Consider the following 23,005-nt stretch of genomic DNA (forward strand, 5'->3'; position numbering starts at 1 on the left):
CCATTTGAAAATAGCTGATCTACAAGCTATATGTAGATTTCAAAAGACTTTTTATACATTTTGAACTTGTGAAATGGGACATTCTGCACAATGAGTACTTTTACTTTTGGTATTTTAAGTACATTTTGATACCAATATTTACTTTTACAATTTTTGAATTCCGGACTTTTACTTGTAACAGGGAGAGTACTTCTACATTGCAGTATTGATACTTTTACTTAAGTAAAACATCTGAGTACTTCTTCCATCACTGCATGTAGGCTACTGCACCTTGATTAGCATCAGTGCTGTGAAGCCACAGTGAATCAATCAGCACTCATCATGACCACACTGATATCTGCACCAGAAAGTTCCATTCGCGAAAGTTCTGTCTCTGGAGATAAGAGTCTTCCCACATCGGAGGGACCATCGCGTTGTGATTGGCTAGTTGGTTGCTAGGCCACCACTGAGGGGGGGACCAAATGTGTATTGTGGACAGCATATAAATACATTTATATTGTACAGTATGATGGACAGTAACTACAAGGACTTGATTGTTTGGACCTGACATTTTTTTCCTGCCTGAGATCTTTTAAATGTGTAGGTATTAGTCACTTGCAAATTCAGAGTTGTTTAGTCAGCTGTTGCATGACAACCACCTAACTAGCCAATCACCGCACGACTAATAGTGTTGCCATGTCTGATTATTATAAGCGACTTTGGGTTTGTTTTTCTCAGGGACATGGTTTTTCTGTTAAATTGCTAGTAAATATTGGTAGTTGCGGGTTGCATTTTTTGGGGGCTTGTTTCTATTTGGGCTAATTATTATTTAAACCAGTGGTTCTCAAATATTTACATGTCATGGACCGGGTCCATGACATGTAAATATTTGAGAACCACTGGTTTAAATAATAATAATTTTAATTTGGGGGTCCATTGGACCCCCAAATTAAAATGTATTTGTCCCTAACCCACATCTGAAAATGTTGTGTACCAGATTTGTGTTTCAAAAACCTTCCAAATATTCCATAATTTATTTCAAGATTAAAAAAATCAATAATAATCTGCAAAGAAGATCGTCTATCGGTTTAAAGCGCTGATATGACCTGGTCGCTTCTTTAGGGCTTGTTTTCATAGACCGGTTTGCTTATTTCTCTTACAAAATCTGGCAACGCAGCGCGACCCACCAAACCACCCGTCCCTCCCAGCTATGGCATCTGGCCGCTATGACTAAAAACCAGCCCAGCCATCTTCCACAGAAGCAGCACAATCTAGGGAATAGCAGTAAGCAGCTGTAAAGTAAGTTTCCTTTATTTTCATCAAACAACTCCATACTCAATAACCTTTCATAGTCAGCTTTTAAGTACACACATTCGTTTTGTTTTTTCTTTAATCACATGTGATCACATGTGACCAGGCACGGTTACGCCACTATAACTGGCATTTAACGTTATTAAGCTCATCAAGAAGGGTTATATCAAGACGATTTTTCAAAGGTATTTTCTTTTAAATCCCCTTTTCTCCAATATGTTTTTTTTTTTTTTTTTTTTTTTTAATAGCAGATGCGTTGTGAGCTTGTAGATCGGTTATTAGCCAATACAGTGTATAGGTTTAAAGTGCTCAGACGGGTTAAGGTCGAATATCAAGACGATTTTTTTGTTTTGTAAATAGGCTATACCACACGACTTGAGGCTTTATTGTAAATAACGTTTCATTTCTGCTTTTATCTTAATTCCAGGTTGTCATCATGGTTCACGAAACCGGCTATTACGAAACCTTGGGTGTCAGTCCTAAAGCCTCGCCCGAAGAGATCAAAAAGGCTTATAGAAAGCTTGCATTGAAATATCACCCTGACAAGAACCCCAACGAAGGAGAAAGGGTACGGTATGGACGGACATGATGATCACCCAAAGCCCCTGTATGGGCATCTAGGAGGGTCTTGTTTCTATTTTAGACTGCTTGGCTCTGTTGAATTGACAGCAGCAACAGAATGCCTGGAACTTTCCAGAATGACATCTGACTCTCCCTGATAAGTCTCAGTCTCTCTCCACTTACAGGACAGTCAGTGGTGGAAAAAGTACTCAGATTGTTTACTTAGGTAAAGGTATCAATACTGCAATGTAGAAATACACTGATACAAGTAAAAGTTAAACTTTTACTTGAGTAAAAGTACAAAAGTATTGGTATCAAAGTGTACTTAAAGTACTAAAAGTCGAAAGTACTCATTGCGCAGAATGTCCCAGTTCAAAATGCATAAATATCTTTTGAAAATAGCAGATCTACAAGCTCACAAGAGCTTGTAGATCGGCTATTTTTAAATGGCCAAAATGTATATAGGGCTATAAAAAATAATCAAAATATACAAAGTATCTAGTAACTAAAGTTTTCAAATAATTGTAGTGGAGTAAAAGTATGATATTTGCCTCTGAGATGTAGTGGAGTAGAAGTAAAAGTACAAACTTGTACTTACAGTAAGTACAGTACTTGAGTAAATGTACTTAGTTACTTAACACCACATGCTTACAGTACAGTAATGCTAGGTCCTTACAACAAGATTAGTCCCTTATGGTGAAAGTGTCCATTGATATACGTTGTTTAATTGTAAATGATGCAAAACCTTCGAGCCCACTACTAGTACATGTTCTTTTCCACATTACAGCATGGGCTTATTAGACCGACAAGTGAAACTTGTAAAACACTGGACTGACACATCATAGGATATGTCTATTTTATATATCCAGCCAACCTCAATGTATTTACCATAGTCCATTAATGTCCCCCCTTTCAATAGTTCAAGCTCATATCCCAATGCTACGATGTGCTGTCAGATCCAAAGAAGAGGGACTTGTATGATCAAGGAGGAGAGCAAGCTATCAAGGATGGTGGCATGGGTGGAGGAGGTTCCCCCATGGACGTTTTCAACATGTTCTTTGGAGGTGGTGGAAGAATGCAGAGAGAGAGAAGAGGTGAGGAATAACACATTTTATATTATCTACAGTATATAATGAGAATACTGTGAGTGCTGGTTGACAGGCCTTCGGGGAATCACGCTATGATGTCTTGTCTTCATGTCATTTAGGTAAGAATGTAGTTCATCAGCTTGCCGTCACCCTGGAAGAGATTTACAACGGAACCACCAGGAAACTTGGGCTCCAGAAAAATATCATTTGTGAAAAGTGCGAAGGTGAGTAATCGTTTCAGTGAATAAAACTTGGCTTGTCCTATCTGTATGGTAGAGTCTGTTGATACAATAACTAGTACATCTTCAGTGGTTGTTGGAGGCAGTCTCCCTGCTCTTCTATTTAGAAATATAGACCCGGTGTTCAGGTAGGAACACTACTGGTTGAGTGTGCATAACTGTAGTTCCCTTTTCCAGAAGGTGGCATAAACACAATGTTTCTCAATTTCTTACAGGTTATGGTGGTAAAAAAGGTACACTGGTAAATTGCTCGGGTTGTAAAGGACGAGGTGTCACTATCAAAGTACAACAGATCGGGCCAGGCATGATTCAGCAAATCCAAAGCATGTGTGCTGACTGTCAGGGAGAGGGCGAGCATTTTAGCACCAAGGACCGCTGCAAGAACTGTAATGGGCACAAAGTGGAACGCAAGAAAAAGATTCTCGAGGTTCACATTGACAAAGGTACTACTCTCAACATGTCAAAGATAAAAGCATAATTTCTTGAAATTATGGAAATCTTGTAATTTTGTATTACCACAATGTCACACTGTAACATGTGTTGTGTCATGTAGGAATGAGAGATGGTCAGAAAATTACATTCCATGGAGAAGGCGACCAGGAACCAGGCCTGGAGCCTGGTGATGTCGTCATTGTGCTGGATCAGAAGGAGCATCCTGTTTTCCAGAGACAGGACGATAATCTGGTTATGAAAATGGATATCAAGCTGGTTGATGCTCTCTGTGGTTTTAAGAAGACTATTCACACATTAGACAACAGAACGCTGATCATCAGCTCACAGCCAGGTACTTTGCAGGGGTTAAACCACCTTATGACACTTGAATATCTAATAGACTGTGAGGTAACGTTGTTCAAAACTATGCCGTCTGTTAACAGGGGAAGTTGTGAAGCACGACGACATGAAATGTGTCCAGAATGAAGGCATGCCAATTTACAAGGATCCTTGTGAAAAAGGACAGCTATTCATTCAGTTCCAGGTGAGAACACTCATTCAAAGCTTGACAGACCCCCAATGATGCACAAGTTTGAGATGCATGTCATTTACTAATTTTATAACCCCTCCCCAGGTTGAATTCCCGGAGAAGTACTGGCTTCCAGAACATCTAATGTACCAGCTGGAAAATCTGCTTCCTCCCAGGGAGGATGTTAAGCTATCCGATGACATGGAGGATGTTAATCTTGGCGAAGTGGATCCTCAGTCAAAACAGAGAAGCCAAAGTGGGGAGGTTTATGATGAAGACGAGGGGGGCTCTCAGGAGGGTGGGGTGCAATGTCAGACACAGTAAATGTAGTGTATGTGAAATACTGTACATGTAAATGTGAAGGTCAAGGTTTGAACTATGCCTTAAGAGCCGCATCTAAAGAATTATGCCGTAAGAGCCTCTTCATCTAAAAACATTATACACCACAAATTAGCTGAAATGCTAGTTTGTAACATCTGCCAATAATACCACAATTTGTGTCTTTTTCCTAGTAAAGATATTCAAGTTTTATTTCAGAAGATTAGTACTGCTCTCTCTCAAAGTAATGCTACGACAACAGCCGTATTTCTGTCCGTTCTGTCCAAAATATTTAAAGACTTCTTTTCTATGTTTGTTCATGAGAAATGTACATGTGCTCATTCAGAAACTGAAAGGATTACTTGTATGCTTTCTATGAAAGGTAACTTTCCTCATGACACATCTCATTCAGTGTTTCAGCATTTATTTATTATTTCTCAATAAAAACAAATGCCATCACATTTTCACCAGCTTCATGCTTTATTCTTTATATAGGGTGTAATCATTCAAATTAACAAAGGTAGGTTTATTCATAGTTTTCACCATAAACAAGGTATGTGTATCAAGTACCTAACCATATGGCTCAATGACAGAAAGAACCTGTCATTTCATAGTGAATGCATAACTATAAAGCTCTTCATTCATTGTAATCAATGAAAAATTAAGGCATTGTTCAGTAATGTCTCATTTACAACATGACTGTTCCATTTGCTTTGTCGTTCAGTGTTGCTTCCTCCTGAAAGAGCAACCTGGAAGATAAAAGCAAAACAGAAGATTCAGTTCCATTCCATTTAAACCAGCAGATGCATTGTAATAAGGATAGTTGTGCAGTATTTGTAGTCTTGACCTTGCCACAGCCTACTGAATTTGTATGACAGTTGAACTTACCCTCTGTCAGTCTCGCCTTTCCTCCGGTTGGCTGGCACAGCACAGTTGAGCATCCCACACAGAGAACCACTGTCTGTGCATGGCTAAAGACAGTAGTGATCTTGTAGCAGCCTGAAATGAATGTAATTTCATGGTAAATACAATAAATAGACAATGATAGCAATGATAAGTATATATATATATATATATATATATATATATATATATATATATATATCCAATATAAAATGTAAGAGTTTCATGTGAGACTGCTGTAATGCCGGTTCAATAAACACGATCTTGTTCTAACTCAGGGGAATGTACTATAGTAACTATACAACTATATACTAACTTATACATCTAAAATCATACATGCAATCATGATAGTCTAAGTACAATTGTGAATTGTGAAAAAGAAATGTTGTGCATGCATATACATGTGAAAACAGCAACTAAAGTAGTGTTTAGCATAAAACTATTTACAACAAAACAAATGGGCAATGTCTGCATGGTGGGAGCTTGTATGACTAATAATTTCACCCACTATTTCTACATCTATAAACCTGAGATTTGACAATAAAGTTGGAAGTTGATCTTTTACAAATCCATACTGCACACCAAGACAGGAGATTAATTATTTTACATTTCATCGTTGCAAATTCATCAATAGGCCTAATTTTATCAAGATCAATATGTTTGATTAGCTTACTTCTCTCTCAATAGAGGAAACAGATGCTCCTTGCTAGATAAGTGCAGATACCCAAGTAGGTCTTCTGCTGAAAGTACATTCAGCCTCAGTGCCTACATTTTATGGACTAACATATAAGAGCAAATTTGTGATGAAAAATAGTAATTGTTAAACATATACTATTCAACACATTTTCCTTGATTGTCCAAATTGCCTGGCACCCACAGCACCCATTGACGCTCTGCTTATGCCTGAACTCCATGTCAACATTTGTCTTGTGCTTCATATCCATCTTATTGTTCAGAGCACATCAGTTCTTTCAACATACCTGGGCATTTCACATCCATGAAGTACGAGTTTGGGCACTGAACAAGTCTTTTCTTTTTGTGCTGTCTTCTCTCTAGATCCACAGAAGGATGGAGCAGGTCTCTGGCCAGCTAGGGGGAAAAACAGCAATTCATTAGTCATAAATGTCCTTAATAACAGAATGTCCTAAATGATAATTGTGAGATCTGTAAAGTAGTGATCGCAAAAAAAACAACAACATGCAAACTCATAGCTCCCTGCATGTAAGCATCATTGTGTAGCAGCATCATTCATAATTATACTGACAACACACCCAGAGGGTGCTTCAGTGCTTTCAAAACGACTATTGTGGCAGTGCTATTAGAGATATACACATACTCAGGGGGAGGCATCCACCTCTTTTTGATCCAACAGATGATCAGATTAGGCTACTGAGATGATCAATTCAGTTTTTCAAAATGGTTTAATGTGTATACAAATCTCCAGATAGTCATCGTTTATCTTATCCTCATTATTCATATTAAGTTATATAATAAGATATAAAAGCAATTATGATTTTCACTGTCTGGCAATGGGTGACTATCATGACAGCCTTGGAAAATGGCCAAGTGATATGGGCCTGAAAAGGTTGCCCAACCTTAATTTCACATTATTCTCTTCCTTACCATTTTTTATATTATTTATTTGTTGTTCATTATTGCTACAATAATGTTGAGGAACCAGAACAAACACACACACACACACACACACACACACACACACACACACACACACACACACACACAGGGTCATCGCCATGCTGACTTGTGGTGGACATTTGTCAAAATTCTATTTTTGTCATGGACATACAAATGAGTGGGCAATAATATTACCAGCAACACAAAGAGCTATAGCCTTAAATGACCTTTACAGGTCTGTAACTCTGAGAGAGTGTACAAATGGGACTCTCAGAGTTATGGGGTCTTTGAAAATAAAAGATTAGAGAACCACTGTGTAGTGAACTCCTAATGTGTCATAGTAAATCAGTGTCATGCATATTCTGAAGAAAACCTGCAGACTTACATTCAATAATGGGGTCTTATGATCAATATAATGTCATGTAAAAAACAAAAAATCTAAAATTTGCCACGGACGAGGCCAAGTGTCCGTGTATTGACACATTGAAGACCCCTGACACTCACATACACTTTATTTGATTTTATTTATTTTTTGCCAGATGGTGAAAACCAACTTTGCTTTTATCTTTAGGTAACCTTCTATGAACTTCCAAACCAAACCATAACAGCTGGCTGTTTCGAATTCCTTAGAAATCGAAACAGATACACAATACAAAACAAAGCCCAAGACTGCTATTGTGTAAACTTGTTTGTGAACTATATACACGTCAAGTGAAGCATTTCTGGAGGTCCAGACTGCTGATCCAACGAAAATGTTACATTACCTAACGATGTTGTGTTTCAGCAAGTAGCCTCCACCCAACCAACCACCCACACACTGCGAGCAGAGCTCGGCTTAGCTCTGGTCCACAGCGTTAGAAGGAGTTCTCCTTAACGCTATGGTACCTTGGAGCCGTTGCCCGCAAACCCGCTGTAGCTCAGGCTGCGCAGCCTCTCGTCTTTAGTCAAAATTAAAAATACACTTTCACTATTCACCAAAATAAAGACGGTTTTAAGATGTTGAAAGCCTACTCTCCTTAGTGGGAACACTCTGAGCCCCCGACCTCACGTCTAAAATACACTTTTTGGGCAGAAAAGAAAACATTTCACCGGAAGGAAAAATCTGGTCAATAGAAAAGTTCCATGGACCAGATCTGTAGGGGGCGCAGTGGAATAACTAAAACTTGTTTTCCTTCCGGTGAAATATTTGTTAAAAATTGTAATTTAAACGTGAAGTAGGGGGCACCGAGTGTTCCCACCGAGGAAAGTAGGCTTTCAACATCTTAAAACCGTCTTTGTTTTGTGAGTAGCGAACGTGTATTATTATTTATTTTACTACAGACAAGCCTGCGCAACCGTGGGTGTGCGGGCAACGGTTCGAAAGTACCACAGCGTAAAGGAGAACTCATTCTAACGCTATGGACCAGAGCTAAGCTCGGCTGAGCTACGCAACATGTCAGCCATGCGCCATCGGCCATGTGCTGCTCCAAAGTAGCACGCTACCAACACAACTCACACAAACAACACGGCACTTTGGACAAACGAATCACACGAACAGTTGACAACGCTGCAGAACAATGTTAACAACTGTAAACCTAAAAACAACGTGTTTACTTACAGGCATTGTTAACGGAGCTGTACTTGTTTTCCTTAGTTATCGTACGAAGAGGCTGATTGGCTGACGGACTGACAGTGTTGCCAGATTTTGAGAAAGAAATAAGCAACCAGGTCTGTGAAAACAAGACCAAAACAAGCGACATAGATAGGCTGCCTACTACGGCTATTTGAAAATAGCCAATCTACAAGCTCACAACGCGTCGTGCTGTGAGCTTGTAGATCTGCTATTATTAAAACTTTTTGTTATTTTGGAATATTTTAAAAACATTTTTAACAACAGAAATCTGGCACAATATTTTTTGATGGGAGCACTGCATGGACAAATAATGGGGGTCCTCGTCCTTGCCATGAAAATGTTTGAGAACCACTTGTTTTAACAACATTAAGAAATAAGGAAGTACACTTTAGAAACAAGCCCCACAAAAACGCAACCTGCAACTAACAATATTTATTTACAAGCAACTTTACATAAAAACAAGCCCAAAGTCGCTAAGCGAACATGGCAACACTGTTGATTGATTGACAGGAACTGAGGTTGCCAGACAGACCACGACTACAAATTATATATTCTTTAAAGAAAATATATTATTATTTAAACAATTCTAATATTGTTGACATGTACAATATAACAATACAATTATACCAAGATACCATCTTTTTTTTACATAAAATATAAAATTAAGATTTCCAAAAGGCTCCAAATGGGATCGATTAATTGATTGATTGATTGATTGATTGATTGATTGATTGAATACTTTATTAGTCAAAAATGTAAACAGCACGAGGTACAATCAGACATTTAGGCTAAAAGGATAACACAAAACAATCCTGGGGACTTGTTTCCATTGTGGTCCTATGCATCAACATAGTATAAAAATAACACAATAATACATATCATCAACAAATATTTAAAAAAACACTATGTTGATGATCGAGACATTTAATTGGCAATGAGAACATAACCAATATTAAAGCAAAAGCCATGACTCATGCTCTTATATTCCATATTGTGTTGGTTTTCAAAGTTATAGGCTTCAGGAGGACAATGTCTATCTATAAACTACATAGACTATCATGCGTAGGGTGAACGTGACGTCACGTCATTCCTCCCTGCCCTCGGCCGCTATAGACCAGTGTTGCCATGTCTGCTTATTATAAGCAGCTTTGGGCTTGTTTTTCTAGAGCACCGAAGTCTGACATCGTCTCGATTCGTCTGCATCGTTTATGATATTCATTCATATTTGATACAGCCGGAGAAAAATTTAAACGTCTTAAAAACGATGCTTTGCGTTGTAAGCCTTTAGATCAGCTATTTCCAAGTAGCCGATGCATAATTATGTTTAAAGTGCTCACTGCTCATGTGGCCTGAAGTTGCTTCTTTTGGGCTTATTTTCATAGACCGGGTTGCTCATTTCTCTCGCAAAACCTGGCAACACTGCTACAGACAGCTGGTGAGGATTTCCACAGAGAGGGGATCCTTCTCAGCTTTATTACACCGTTATTAATGTAGGACACAAGTGTTTTTAATGGCGAAAACGTACGATTACCTGTTCAAATTACTGCTTATTGGAGACAGCGGTGTAGGCAAGACATGTCTGCTGTTCAGGTTCAGCGAGGACGCCTTCAACACCACCTTCATATCAACAATAGGTGAGTCTCTATACCAGTGTTGCCAGGTTTTGCTAGAGAAACAAGCAACCAGGTCTATGGAAACAAGCCCAAAAGAAGCGAACCCGGCCCTCGCCCTTTAAACTTATACATTGGCTATTTGAAAATAGCCTATCTATAAGTATCTTGTATGGGGGGGTCGCTGGCATAAAATATTTTCAGATGGGGGGGGGGGGGGGTCCGCAGACAATACATATTAATTTGGGGGTCCTTGACTTGAAAATGTTTGAGAAACACTGGTTTAAATAACATTAGGGAACAAGCCCAAATAAGTAACTACTCTTTAGAAACTAAACAAACCCACAAAACCCGCAACCACCTATATTTACAAGCAACTTTACAGAAAAAGAAGCCCGATGTCGCTTATAATAAGCCGACATGGCAACACTGGTCTCTACCCATTGAGCTTTAGATATCAGTGGGTAAATATTCTTTATAGCAGCCAGCCACCGCCTATTGTAATGTAGAGCTACCTGCTGAATCGGGTAACCTACCTGAAATATATGTATTCTGTATTTTAATCTATGCATGTACGCTTATTCTATCATTACATGTTAGCAGTGCTTTTTTTGTATTGTTCTGCAGGTATAGATTTCAAAATCAGAACAATAGAGCTGAATGGAAAGAGAGTCAAACTTCAAATTTGGTAAGAGTTAAATGGTTCCAGCTCCATATATCTAGTAGGCTAAACAAGCCACATGAACATGCATATCCTAATATGATTCATGTGTGGAAATGGCCCAGCATATTTCATTTTCATTCTGCAGGGACACAGCAGGGCAGGAGAGGTTCCGAACCATCACTACAGCATATTACAGAGGAGCCATGGTGAGGCACAACAGCCTTTGTCTGTGTGATTTTCACTATTTAACTAGAGAGGGAAATCTCTTATGTGTTGTTGGGGCTGTGAAATTGTTTATAAGTATAAAGTATAAATATACAAAATAATATTTCTCTCCACAACTGTACAGGGGATTTTACTGGTCTATGACATCTGCAATGAGAAATCTTTTGAGAACATAAAAAACTGGATCCGAAATATTGAAGAGGTGAGCTTTGACTTGAAACTGAGGATATTAAAACAAATATCTACTGTAGTTTATAGAGTAGCTTACATTATTTCACTTATAGAATTAGCATTTGCTAAAAAAAAAGAACAAATAAACAGTAAAAGAAGTGGACATAAATAGAATGGTATAACACTCAGTATTAGTAGTTTTGGTGACTTTGCTTGATGCCTCTTTCACTTTCTTCCCCAGCATGCATCATCTGATGTGGAGAAGATCATCTTGGGTAACAAATGTGACATGACTGACAGGAGACAGGTGTCCAAAGACAGGGGTGAAAAAGTGAGTCTCTAGATCATTACTGAGTGACAAGTGGGCTCAAATGCACTGTATGATTTTGGACAATAAAGTATATCAACACTGAATCTCTATTTTCCTCAGCTGGCTATTGATTATGGAATTAAGTTCTTGGAAACCAGCGCAAAGTCTAGCTTAAATGTTGAAGAGGTAAATTGAAAGAACTTTACTTTTCTTGGTTTCTGCCCACTTAAAAGTACTTACATGTATCATTTATATAATTAATTCTTGTACACTGTTTTTCTATAGGCTTTTTATACTATTGGCAGAGACATATTGAATAACCTGAGTACGAAGACCGTAAGTACAATACATATATCTATTAAAATCAATACTAAACTTTGCATATGATTACATATGTTTTATGCTTATGAGAGTTGCCTTTTTAATTTTCCTCTGACAGACTGACAGCAACCCAGGAGTTGGCGGGCCTATCAAAATCACAGAGAAAAAGTCAAAGAAAATCAAATTCTTCAAGTGTTCACTGCTCTAGAGAGGAGCATGTCTGTTGGTGGCTTTCTGCTTTCGGGACTTTCTTATAACAGCAGTAGTGGTGGTCATGTTCTGATGACTGAACTGCTAAGTGAAGCTCACGTGCAGATGGACAAGATCCTTTCATGATGTGTAAAAACAGAAGAGGATGTACAGTATAAGAAATGAAGGCTGGATATCTGCTCTGTTTAGAGACTTGTGCATTGATGGTCAGCTATTGTGTAAGTTGCCCTCGCTTAGTGTTTAACTCTGAGAAAGGAGCAAATCTGTTATCATGGATATAGTCCGACTTTATGTCAGTGGATGGATCTAATTATTTCTGATGTCCCAGACACATACAGTTGTCTTACAAATGTAAAGAGGGATATTAAGTTTCCTTCATATTCAGGCCTTTCCCACATACTATCTTTTGTCACATATTATATCATGACAGTCAAGCATTGAATGTATGTCTTTGTTCATGTAACTTGATATAATGATATTCAGCCTCATGTTGTACAGGCAACACAACTCAGTGTAACTGTTAATGCCTGTCAGCCAGCAACAACAGTGTCACGACAGACAACAAAATGTTTAATTAGGCATAACGTATTCTCTTTTGTAAAACGTTTATTTATTCAGTGGTAGTTTGTCATTGTTCAAATGTGATTGGTTGTTGGATTCCTGGAAAGATCTTGAATGTATACATTGTATTACAGTAATGTCAGTATTTGCCTTTGCATGAAATAGATAGGGCACTGGTTAGCTGTTTGTGATTAAACACAAGAGAAAATGTACCTACAAATGTTATTTAAGTATTATGTCAGTCATGTTGAAATTAAATATTTCTGTCAGCATATATTATGCCACAGCTAATGTATCGACAATTAGTGATTATATTTAACATTGATTTTCACCATATATACAGTACATTAAACATTAACAGACACTGACTTGGCAAAGATGCTTATGTTGATTTCCTTAAACTATGACAGAGAATGTAAATGTGTGTCTTTGTATGATATGTTACACCAATGCAACAGTTAAAATAAAGAGAGTAAAGAAAGTGGATCTTCAAAACAAATTGTCATGTTGATATATTTCACTGGCTACTGGCTGGTGATTATTGATGATGAAGAATTTGTTAACGTCTTTTAATTTCCATTCCATTTTCCCCACCAGTGTGAGAGCAGCTTTAAAAACATGGTAAATATTCTGTCTCAGTTGGCAGTCTCATTTCAATTTCATGCTTCTCTGCCAATCCTTGATTCCTTCTTCTTTTCTGGTTCTCCCCTCTATAGCAACTCTTCAGCCTGATTTATACTTCGTTGTTCATCCTGTCAGGCACTGAATATAGCCGATCTACAAGCTCACAACGTGTTGCATTGCAGCACGTTATGAGCTTGTAGAACTGATATTTTCTGTGTGTGACACTGGCACACAACTAAGTATAAATCAGGCCTAACAGGTATCTTCCATTTCCTATTGGTCAGTCCCTTCCGAGAAATCATTCTCCTCTGTTCCTCCTTGCATGGATTTCCTCCTCCGCAAGTCTGTTACTTCTTCTGGTCCTTTGTTCTCCTGTGCGTCTTCCACTTTAATTTCTGGTTCCGAACTCATGTCCTCATCTTCGGGTTTAAGCACTGACACTTCGCATGCTACGACAATGTCTGTTTCACTGGTGGAGGCTTTGGGCCCGCTGCTCACAGCCAGCTGCGTTGCTTTCTTGTCACCGGCATTCCAGCTCTGTGGTCTTTGGGAGGGGAACAAAGTTGTGCCTGCTACGGTTAGATAATCTTTTGGGGTGCTCTCCTCTTGCATGTTTGTTTGGTCTTCTTTGGGATCTGATGGAGATGGAGGTGTTTCTGCAGGTTCCGTTGGCTGTGAAACAGCATCAAGTTGCTGTGCAAGAGTTCGGACCGTAGACACTTTTGGCATGTGTCCAGAGAGGCTGGGGTGCACCTTGTATTCCAAGTTGGCTGGCCACTGATTTGGTGCCTTAGCAACCTGCTCCACCAGTGATCTGTAGTCTGGAGGTTGTAGTGCTTCATCGCTTGCATCGGCTGGGTTGAAGATGATGCCGCTCATGGTCCTCTTCTTTTGTGTGGTAGGTGAGGTGCCTTGGCTCTCACTAGGACAGTATCTCATAGATTTAGTCCTCTTGGGGGAGGATGTCGGTGGGGGCAACTTCGCCCTCTCTGCAGGTTCCAACAAAGCTAGTTCAGTCGGATGCTCCTCTTCTTTAGGTTCCGTCGGCTGTGAAAGAGCATCAAGCTGTTGGGCAAGGGTTTGGACCACAGACACTTTCGGCATGTGTCCAGAGAGGCTGGGGTGCACCTTGTACTCCAGGTTGGCTGGCCATTGATTCGGTGCCTTAGCTACCTGCTCTACCAGAGATCTGTAGTCTGGAGGTTGTGCTTCGTTGCTTATATCGGCTGGGTTGAAGACGATGCCGCTCATGGTCCTCTTCTTTTGTGTGGTAGGTGAGTTGCTTCGGCTCTCACTAGGACAGTATCTCATAGATTTAGTCCTCTTGGGGGAGGATGTCGGTGGGGGAAGCTTTGCCCTCTCTGCAGGTTCCAACAAAGCTAGTTCAGTCGGATGCTCCTCCTCTTTAGGTTCCGTCGGCTTTGAAAGAGCATCAAGCTGCTGGGCAAGGGTTTGGACCACAGACACTTTCGGCATGTGTCCAGAGAGGCTGGGGTGCACCTTGTACTCCAAGTTAGCTGGCCATTGATTTGGTGCCTTAGCTACCTGCTCCACCAGAGATCTGTAGTTTGGTGGTTGTAGTGCTTCATCGCTTCCATCGGCTGGGTTGAAGATGATGCCGCTCATGGTCCTCTTCTTTTGTGTGGTAGGTGAGGTGCTTCGGCTCTCACTAGGACAGTATCTCATAGATTTAGTCCTCTTGGGGGAGGATGTCGGTGGGGGCAGCTTCGCCCTCTCTGCAGGTTCCAACAAAGTTAGTTCATTCTGATGCTCTTCTTTATTAGGTTCCGTCGGCTGTGAAAGAGCATCAAGCTGCTGGGCAAGTGTTTGGACCACAGACACTTTCGGCATGTGTCCAGAGAGGCTGGGGTGCACCTTGTACTCCAAATTGGCTGGCCACTGATTCGGTGCCTTAGCTACCTGCTCCACCAGAGATCTGTAGTCTGGAGGTTGTAGTGCTTCATCGGCTGGGTTGAAGATGATGCCACTCATGGTCCTCTTCCTTTGTGTGGTAGGAGAGGTGCTCTCACTAGGACAGTATCTCATAGATTTAGTCCTCTTGGGGGAGGAGGCTGTTGGTGGGGGCAGCTTCGCCCCCTCTGTGCGTTGAACTGTTATCTCGGGCACTACAATTGGTATATCCTCAGGATGTTTTAACAAGGTACTCATAGTTCTCCTCCTTGTGCTAGGAGATGGGGATTGGCCTTCGATGGGATAACCCATCAAGGACTTAGCCCTTTTTGGAGAGAGGGGGCTGACCGGCTTGAGTTTTTCTGGCGTCCAGCCTGCTTTCAAGAGTGCTTTGTCCAGCGGATCCGCTGCCATCTCTGTGGGCTCATGGGAAATGGCCTCTCCACTTCCTGCCCCAGTGAGAGACTTCTGGTCACATGGGGATATAAGGATATCCACACATGAGCTGGGGCGTGACCTGTCAATGCCGACAACATCTAAGGTATGGCCGTACTCCTTGATGCTGAGACGAGTAGCGGAGGCCTGTTTCACACTCTTTTGACTTTCCAGGCCCGTCTTAGCCGCATCCTGGGCCGCTGCCTCCTTCTGCCTCTCCTCCCTCTGCCTGTCTCTCTGCTCCTCCATGTCCATCTGGAAGCGGTACAGACTGTAACCATCAGCGCTATTAATGCTGCCCTGGCGGAAGAGGCCATCACCGACTGATGAGTTCCGTGAGTGACTGCGGGTCAGTTCCAACTTATCCACTCCAGCGAGCTTCTCCAAGGCAACCGCCATCCGACCGTGAATCTCCTCCAGCTGGGCCAGGCGCAGGTCCACCGTCTGCAGGGAGGCCTTCATGGTGTTCTCCCTCTCGTTCACCTCCTCCAGACGCATGGACATGTTCTCTACTCTGTAAAGGACACCAGGAACGTCAGGAGAAGATGCCATGATTTTTGATTTTTATGAATATAATAATTAGAAGGATAACTGACCTTTCAGAAGTGACTTTGATGCGCTCATCAGTGGAGGATTGCTGCTCATCTTCCTTCTGCCGAAAGTATTCCTCAACACACTGCTCCTCAAACTCGTACAGAGTCTTTAGCTCCTCTGGGTTTAGCCTCAGCTCTGTTGGAAACAATTTATAATATTACATAGAGGAAAGAATGCTTATTAAGTTATGGGGTCAAGTATGAGTATTGCCATGGATTCCAGGGTGAGATTAACTACTAATGGTTCCCCAATAGGCAGCCCGTGGGGCAACTTCGGCTCGCGAGAACAAATTGTCTGGCCCGCACACCCCTGTTATAACTTATGCGTCGCGTAAAACACATAAATCAAGCCAAATATCACACCAAGTGCTCAATGCGCTTTTTGGACCACATCCCGATCCCGCACCATATATCTCCCCCTGACCTACAGTATGATGTTTGTCTCCGATTGGCTCTCTTTCCATAATATAAAATTGTGGTCTTTCCCATTAGTTCCTTACTTCCTGGTCTACTGGCCAATCACATCGTGGACACAGCGGGTCCTCGCTTTGATTGGCAGCAGTCTGGATAGTGAGGAACTATCATGCTGGAAAAGTTTGTGAAGTGCGAGTCTTGCCAATGATTGTGTAAAAAGGAATAATGCGTCTCTGAAACTACAGTCCCGTCTTGTATGGATAATGACCGTGAGGTACAAATCGTTTGAAATTGTTTGACAGTCGCCGTCGGGTCGGAGTTCATGTTGAACAGAGGGAGACATGGTATTGGTATGTAAATATTTACAGCGTGTGTGCGTATGCCTGCGTGTGTGTTTTGATTTCATTTGTGTCGAGGGCCCACTCACACATACATGTGCGACAACGTGTCGGTGTGTGAGGGGAGTTCAATAAATGGAAGTCACATGCTTTTCAAGCGTGCGACGTGCCAGCGGGGGAGGGTGAAGGGGGGTGATCTTAATGGGTGTGTATGGGGAAAATGCATGCCGGCCCGGTGCCACGTGCGTGCTTGTGTGTGTTTATTAGTGTGTTTGCCCGAACAGGGCAACCAGACTATTGTTATCCTCCGAGGCCCTAACAGTTTATTTTGGATTGCATCTCCTCCCACAGTTTGTTTTTCCCAATTTAGTGCCTTATGTCAAAATGACCGGCTTCACCGGGAATCGTGCACTTGAATTTTGCTAAGAGATTGGTTACATAGTTTAATTGATATTGATTTATTAGTGCATTAAATTTCCCCACTTTAATGGGAAAATGAAAAAACTCCCATTCAAGTATTTTTTTCTCAGAGACCGTAAGGGCTAGAGTCTGGGAGGGGAGGTTCATAATTTAATGCGATATTATTACACCAGTCGGCCTCATGGTGGCGCTATAACAGCCCACTTTACGTTTTGGCCTATAACTCTTGAACCGTAGGTTGTAGAATAAAAATATTTTTTCCCTTGATTTATTGGGTCATGACGCAACTCCCCATATAGGCCACGCCCATTTGCATCAGGATAGATTTTCCGCCATTTTGAATTTTCGTCAAAACACACTTTTAGCTCCTCCTCCCACATATTTTGTCATTACCGTTCGTCCGTAAATGGCTTCCAAAGTTAGCGGAAGGGGGCCGTTTTACAAAAAAGGCCACATATCACGAACAAAACGTCCAGTCAATCCCAAATTTGAATCACATGTCAAGGGTGGTTTGCTCAACAAATCCCCAAAAGTATTTCCACTTTGATCCATAAGGGGTGCCACAAATGCTCAAAATGTAACCGTTTGATACAAAAACCTTTTGTTTGGGGGATCAATCCTCTCAAAATGAAACGCAAGTGATCTCAGGAGTTACGTGACAACTGACAATGTAATTGGCGCAGCCTCCGACGGTATTCCTCCCAGCGTATTCCTCGAGTCCCGGCGGCAGCGACCCGCGACCGGGTGCAATACGTTAGTAAACGGGATGTCGGATTATCGTATGCCTCCCCCCGCGACCGGCGTCGGCGCAACCACACTCTGCAATTGCCCTGAATTGCGACGCGTCTAGTTTCATTTGTGTTGGTGCTATGTGCGTGTTTTTGTTTGACTCGTGTCGTTGCTGCGTGCATATGTGCTTGCGTCTGTTTGTTTTCACTTGTTTCATTCACGCCCACGTGTAGAAAAGCAGGAAGAAAGAACATGGGAAGAGGTCTACTGTAGGAGTAGGAGGTGAGTTTCAGTGTACCACTGGCTGCCATAACATAGCATACATATTATGCAATTAAAACACAATCACTGGAGCAGTGGTACACCCCCCCCCCTGCTATGTTTTTACTTTTTAAAATATTTTAGATTTCTGCCTATATAGAATGAGCACACCATTCAAAGTAATAGGGCAACAGAATTGAACAGTTCAATGGAGTGGTGCCATGTTCTATTCGGTTCCTCAAGCTCTAATAATCCCATGCTCAAAATAGGGACACCAGGTTACTCATATTTATGAAAACACTAAATCTTGATATGGAATATACCAGAATCATGCGGTGGATCATTCTCAAATTCATTATGTGAGACACATTTCAAGAGATGAAAAAACGATCAAAACGGTCCACAAAAAAACACGCTATTTGGGGAGGATTGATCGTCTAGTCAGTAAGAATACTCTGAAGACTCTTGCAGTGGCCCTCATACAAGGTCATTACGATTATGCATGCACCTCGTGGTATCACAACACCTCCAAGGCCTTAAAAACAAGGCTCCAAACATCCCAAAACAAACTTGTAAGGCTACTTCTTGGCCTCAATTACAAAACCCATCTAACCCCTGATCATTTTGATAGGATTGGATGGCTTAGGGTTGAGGACAGAGTACAGCAACTTGCTATGGGCCTGGTCTTCAAGATATACCACAACATTGGGATCCCCCTGTATTTGTCAAAATACTTCAAAAATGTTAATGATGTCCATGATCACAATACCAGAGGCAGCTCCACAAACCTTGTCCAACCCTTTTTTGGCTCAACAAAGGGAAGTAACTCGTTCTCATGCTATTCATCAAAAATGTGGAACGCCCTACCAAAAGGAGTAAAGGAGTGTAAAACCCTACTCTCTTTCAAAACTGCCCTAAAGATACACCTTCAGGAGGCTGCAATTGGAAAATGGCCCCTGTCTAAGTCCTAACCTAACCTAGCCCCCTACCCCCTACCCCCCCCTCTCTCGCCGCCTTCTTTTGTACATATTTCTCACTCTTCATACCAGTAACCTGTAAACTGATTGTATGACATTCTATAGTAGTTGTGTATATCTGTCTGTCTCGTGTCTCTTATATGTCATCATTATTTGTGTGCGTGGGGAACTCATTTGAAACAAGCTCAGTGCTTTTATGAGTCTTCCAGTTTAGTAGACCTTGTATTGTGAATTTGTACTTCCATGTACTGTTGTTCTCATGTCTTACTAAATAAAGTACATCAATCAATCAATGAGTAGCAAAGGAGACTAACTGAGGCCCTTGTCCTTCTCGTCTAATTCCCCTTCTGGCCTCTTCTTTCTACATCGTCGGAAGAGCCTGTTGAAGACGATGTAGAGGTGGCTGATGATGATGAGGGGTGGAGGCAGGAGGGGCCGGTCATGGAACGTCATGATCAACTGATACCTCTGGAATTTCCACACCTGATTGGAGATGGACTTAACTTCCATGAAGGTGTTGCTATGGAAAAGGAAGCAACGGCCAGTGAGTACAAAAACGCAAGCAACTTAGAGGTAGATGACTTTCAATTGATCAATCAAACTTAATTCATATAGCATAAGTCACTCATCACATGCAAATCCAAGTGCTCAACATAAAAAAGTGGAAATAAAAACTGTCCAAATAAAGGAAAAACTAAATATGAACATAAAAATGAATAAAATATATAACGATATAACAAAACTAATAAAAAATAAGAAAGTAAAAGTGCCAGATGAAATAAGACAGGCTAAAAAGGTGTGTTTTAAGTTTTCTTTAAAACAAATATCTACACTATGCCACCCTCATGTCCTCTGGCATGCTGTTCCACAAGTTGAGGCCATAGTGGCCTCACTGTGGGTCTTGGAACAACCAGGAGACACCTTCAATGGATGGATACCTGTTGTAAAACCATGTCAGGTTTTCACATTCCTGATGTGGTCAAATTAGAGTCTATGATGACATTGACACCTAAGTCTTTAGCCTGATGTTTTGGACTGAGTGCCAGTGACTTCATTTAGGGTTCAGTTTCTCTCTCTATGCCTCTGCTCCAATGATGAGTATTTCTATTTTGATCAGAGTTGTCAGTTTTAAAGTTACCAGGCAATGTAATATATGAATTATATGCTTACTTGAAGACTGCAATGAGCAAGTTGACCAGAAGGATGTTAGCCACAAGGAGGTAACAGGCCATAATGGCAGGTGTGAGCCAGGCACCAGGGATACATGGTGGATATTTCTTTCCATCCTCATCATATAAATGTTCACCACAAGGAGCTAAAGAAATTTGAGTAAAAAGTGGGGGTTAATTGTTTTTATTTGGACATTCAGTTTGTCACATTGATTTGAATGTTGTGAGCAGAATACTCACGGTTGATTTCCATTGCATAGACTTTCCAGAAAAGCATAGTAGTAGAAGGGAAATGGGGAGACAGTGTTAAAATCTACGGGCACAGGGCTTTTTAATCATACTTCTGTCAATGTCAAGAAAATGCACACTAGATATTCTATGTTTTTACCATCCTAACTTGACTCTACTATGGCAATAATTTCATTTCATTTCTCAATTGGCTTATAAAGCTATTGTGAAACTGGGATGAAAGTAAAAATAGGTTAAATTTTATGATTTTAGCCAAGAAATGAAGTACCAGAGAATCAAACATGCAACTTTTGGGATAAAACATGTTAATCATGTCAATTTCAGAAAAACTGGTATTATTGTCCTTGACCTTAAAATATATCTTAACCTTGACAGAAGAAACACAGTTCATGTGAGTTCAACTTTAAGGGCAGATGATCATTACTGAAGAGATTATTTGGTTCTTCAACATATTTTATGGTCACATATTGAAACATGAGCCTGTCACAACTCAAACTTGCCAGCAGAGGGCGCTAAACATCTTGATTAATTACAACATAGTGAATACAACCCCATAAAATAAACCACATTGCAGGGATTTAAGACGCATAAATTATAATATATAAAACTGATCATCTGCCCAGGATCAGGAAACAGAATCTTACTATGAACTCTAGTCTTACGGTCTATCGAGTCCGCAAAAACCTCTCCATAGATCATCCAGTAGGGCATGTAGAAGATGTTCCTGGCCAGGCGCCATGTGGGTACCTCATCAGGGTGCAGGATGGCCTGTCGGGCCACCCCGAAACTCATGAGCACCACCAACATAATCACTACAAAATACATCATGTCGATCATCTGGAAGACATTGAAGGAAATGTTTTTGGGTTACCCTTAGCATGAGGCAGTCCAATCATCATCAGGAGTTCAAAATGAATATTTCATTACCATCTTTCCTATCATCATGACATAGGGTCCAAGATATTTGTTGACTCCAAAGATGTCCAATACACGGATGTACCAGAAGATGATGTCTATACAGTAGATGACTCTGCCATAACCCATATAAGGCTCTTGCTGCAGTCGCAGCAAGAGGCCAATAAGGAAGGTGGAGATAGCTGCTAGGTCAGTGATGTTCCAGTATTCTTCTAGCCATACATTAATCTTCTGTTTCAGCTTCCCAGGCTCAGACATCAGAATCTGGGCAGAGTACAAAGGGCACGTAGAGACTTCACCATGAAATCGTGCAAGAATAGAGCTGCATTTGACATCTATAATAATGTCTAAACATTACTTATGCCTTTATTTAGATGATTTGTGAAGAATACATTTTGTGTTCAAGCCATCATGTATATCTTTGCCTTTTACCTGTCTGACTTTCTCAGAGCCAAGGGTGAGGATGTAAGAAATGACAATCCACTCTTGAAGCGATGGCAATCGCTCCATCTTCACCAGAATAATATAGTTGTACAACAGCAGATAGCCTAGATAGGAAATCTACAAAAAAAAGAGACAATCATACAGTCATATTATTAAAATAACATACCAGTGTTATTGCATGAAAGAGAATTTCTATTCACAATAGTGAAGACTCTTCCAATACAGAAAATAAATAAATAAATTAAAATATATATTATATTAAAATTGACTTAAGGGAGGACCGGCCGGCGGGCCGGCGGACCTCGTTGTCACACTATGCCCAAATATGGAGTGTGTTGTCTAACCTCAATGCGTCGTCATGGCATCAGGTGCAAACAAATCAGTCAGCTCCATATTTGGGCACAAAAGGGGGCATGCCCATATATGGGCATATACTGATGACATCAGGGATCTCCATATATGGGCATACTATATTACACACACACTGTGAGGGCTGCTATGTGTGTCCATATTAGGTTTTCAGAATATACATCTACAATGTTTTTTGTAAAACACATTTTCAAGGTGGAAATATATTTTCATATTAAAAAGATGTTGGCCACCCAACATGCTCAATATACTGTAGCCTACATTCCTTCTTCCAGAATACTTACAGTGTTGAACCAAAATTTGGTAAAAGGTGCGTTGTAAAACTCAAAGATCTTTTTGCCAATAGGAACCCTCCGGATTTTAAAACTGCCCTCCTCTTCATCCCCTTTCTCAGAATTTGCATCGGTATTAGCGTCCTATAATAGAAATAGCAGCATCACAGTTACAGAACTTCAATGCCTCATGTCAAGAGCTACAA

At 40.7% G+C, this 23,005-nt stretch overlaps 3 protein-coding genes across 3 annotated transcripts; 2 read left to right on the plus strand and 1 right to left on the minus strand.

Annotated features, from left to right (window-relative positions):
- The first annotated feature begins 1,210 nt into the window (after window positions 1-1,210).
- On the plus strand, window positions 1,211-4,922 carry dnaja (DnaJ heat shock protein family (Hsp40) member A). Its single transcript, XM_084059922.1, has 8 exons — window positions 1,211-1,278; window positions 1,718-1,858; window positions 2,771-2,945; window positions 3,059-3,163; window positions 3,394-3,621; window positions 3,732-3,962; window positions 4,054-4,154; window positions 4,245-4,922. The coding sequence occupies exons 2-8, from the start codon at window positions 1,727-1,729 to the stop codon at window positions 4,461-4,463; spliced, it is 1,191 nt and encodes a 396-aa protein (XP_083916048.1). The 5' UTR covers window positions 1,211-1,278; window positions 1,718-1,726; the 3' UTR covers window positions 4,464-4,922.
- rps27l (ribosomal protein S27 like) lies at window positions 4,914-8,703 on the minus strand. The gene is made up of 4 exons (XM_084059929.1): window positions 8,593-8,703; window positions 6,341-6,449; window positions 5,346-5,456; window positions 4,914-5,206 (listed from the first exon to the last, which is right to left on the minus strand). Exons 1-4 carry the CDS (start codon window positions 8,596-8,598, stop codon window positions 5,178-5,180), a joined length of 255 nt encoding a protein of 84 aa, XP_083916055.1. The 5' UTR covers window positions 8,599-8,703; the 3' UTR covers window positions 4,914-5,177.
- A 1,405-nt stretch (window positions 8,704-10,108) lies between these two features.
- Window positions 10,109-13,178, plus strand: LOC311047272 (ras-related protein Rab-8B). The gene is made up of 8 exons (XM_084059928.1): window positions 10,109-10,241; window positions 10,845-10,905; window positions 11,027-11,087; window positions 11,231-11,308; window positions 11,519-11,608; window positions 11,708-11,773; window positions 11,873-11,923; window positions 12,027-13,178. The coding sequence occupies exons 1-8, from the start codon at window positions 10,118-10,120 to the stop codon at window positions 12,114-12,116; spliced, it is 621 nt and encodes a 206-aa protein (XP_083916054.1). The 5' UTR covers window positions 10,109-10,117; the 3' UTR covers window positions 12,117-13,178.
- The last annotated feature ends 9,827 nt before the right edge of the window (window positions 13,179-23,005 follow it).

Source organism: Gymnoscopelus microlampas, assembly GCF_963454915.1.
Source record: "Gymnoscopelus microlampas genome assembly, chromosome: 6".
Taxonomy (NCBI): Eukaryota; Metazoa; Chordata; class Actinopteri; order Myctophiformes; family Myctophidae; genus Gymnoscopelus; species Gymnoscopelus microlampas.

What these genes read in the sequence shown, in the direction of transcription:
- dnaja (XM_084059922.1), top strand. Translation starts at nt 1,727, where the DNA reads ATGGTTCACGAAACCGGCTATTACGAAACCTTGGGTGTCAGTCCTAAA. An exon ending in CGAGGTTCACATTGACAAAG is followed by an intron (nt 3,622 to 3,731) that starts GTACTACTCTCA and finishes TGTGTCATGTAG; the next exon opens with GAATGAGAGATGGTCAGAAA. An exon ending in AGCTATTCATTCAGTTCCAG is followed by an intron (nt 4,155 to 4,244) that starts GTGAGAACACTC and finishes ACCCCTCCCCAG; the next exon opens with GTTGAATTCCCGGAGAAGTA.
- rps27l (XM_084059929.1), bottom strand. An exon ending in CATGGATGTGAAATGCCCAG is followed by an intron (nt 5,457 to 6,340) that starts GTATGTTGAAAG and finishes CATTCATTTCAG; the next exon opens with GCTGCTACAAGATCACTACT. An exon ending in AAAGGCGAGACTGACAGAGG is followed by an intron (nt 5,207 to 5,345) that starts GTAAGTTCAACT and finishes TTTATCTTCCAG; the next exon opens with GTTGCTCTTTCAGGAGGAAG.
- LOC311047272 (XM_084059928.1), top strand. Translation starts at nt 10,118, where the DNA reads ATGGCGAAAACGTACGATTACCTGTTCAAATTACTGCTTATTGGAGAC. An exon ending in AGAGTCAAACTTCAAATTTG is followed by an intron (nt 10,906 to 11,026) that starts GTAAGAGTTAAA and finishes TTCATTCTGCAG; the next exon opens with GGACACAGCAGGGCAGGAGA. An exon ending in ATAACCTGAGTACGAAGACC is followed by an intron (nt 11,924 to 12,026) that starts GTAAGTACAATA and finishes TTCCTCTGACAG; the next exon opens with ACTGACAGCAACCCAGGAGT.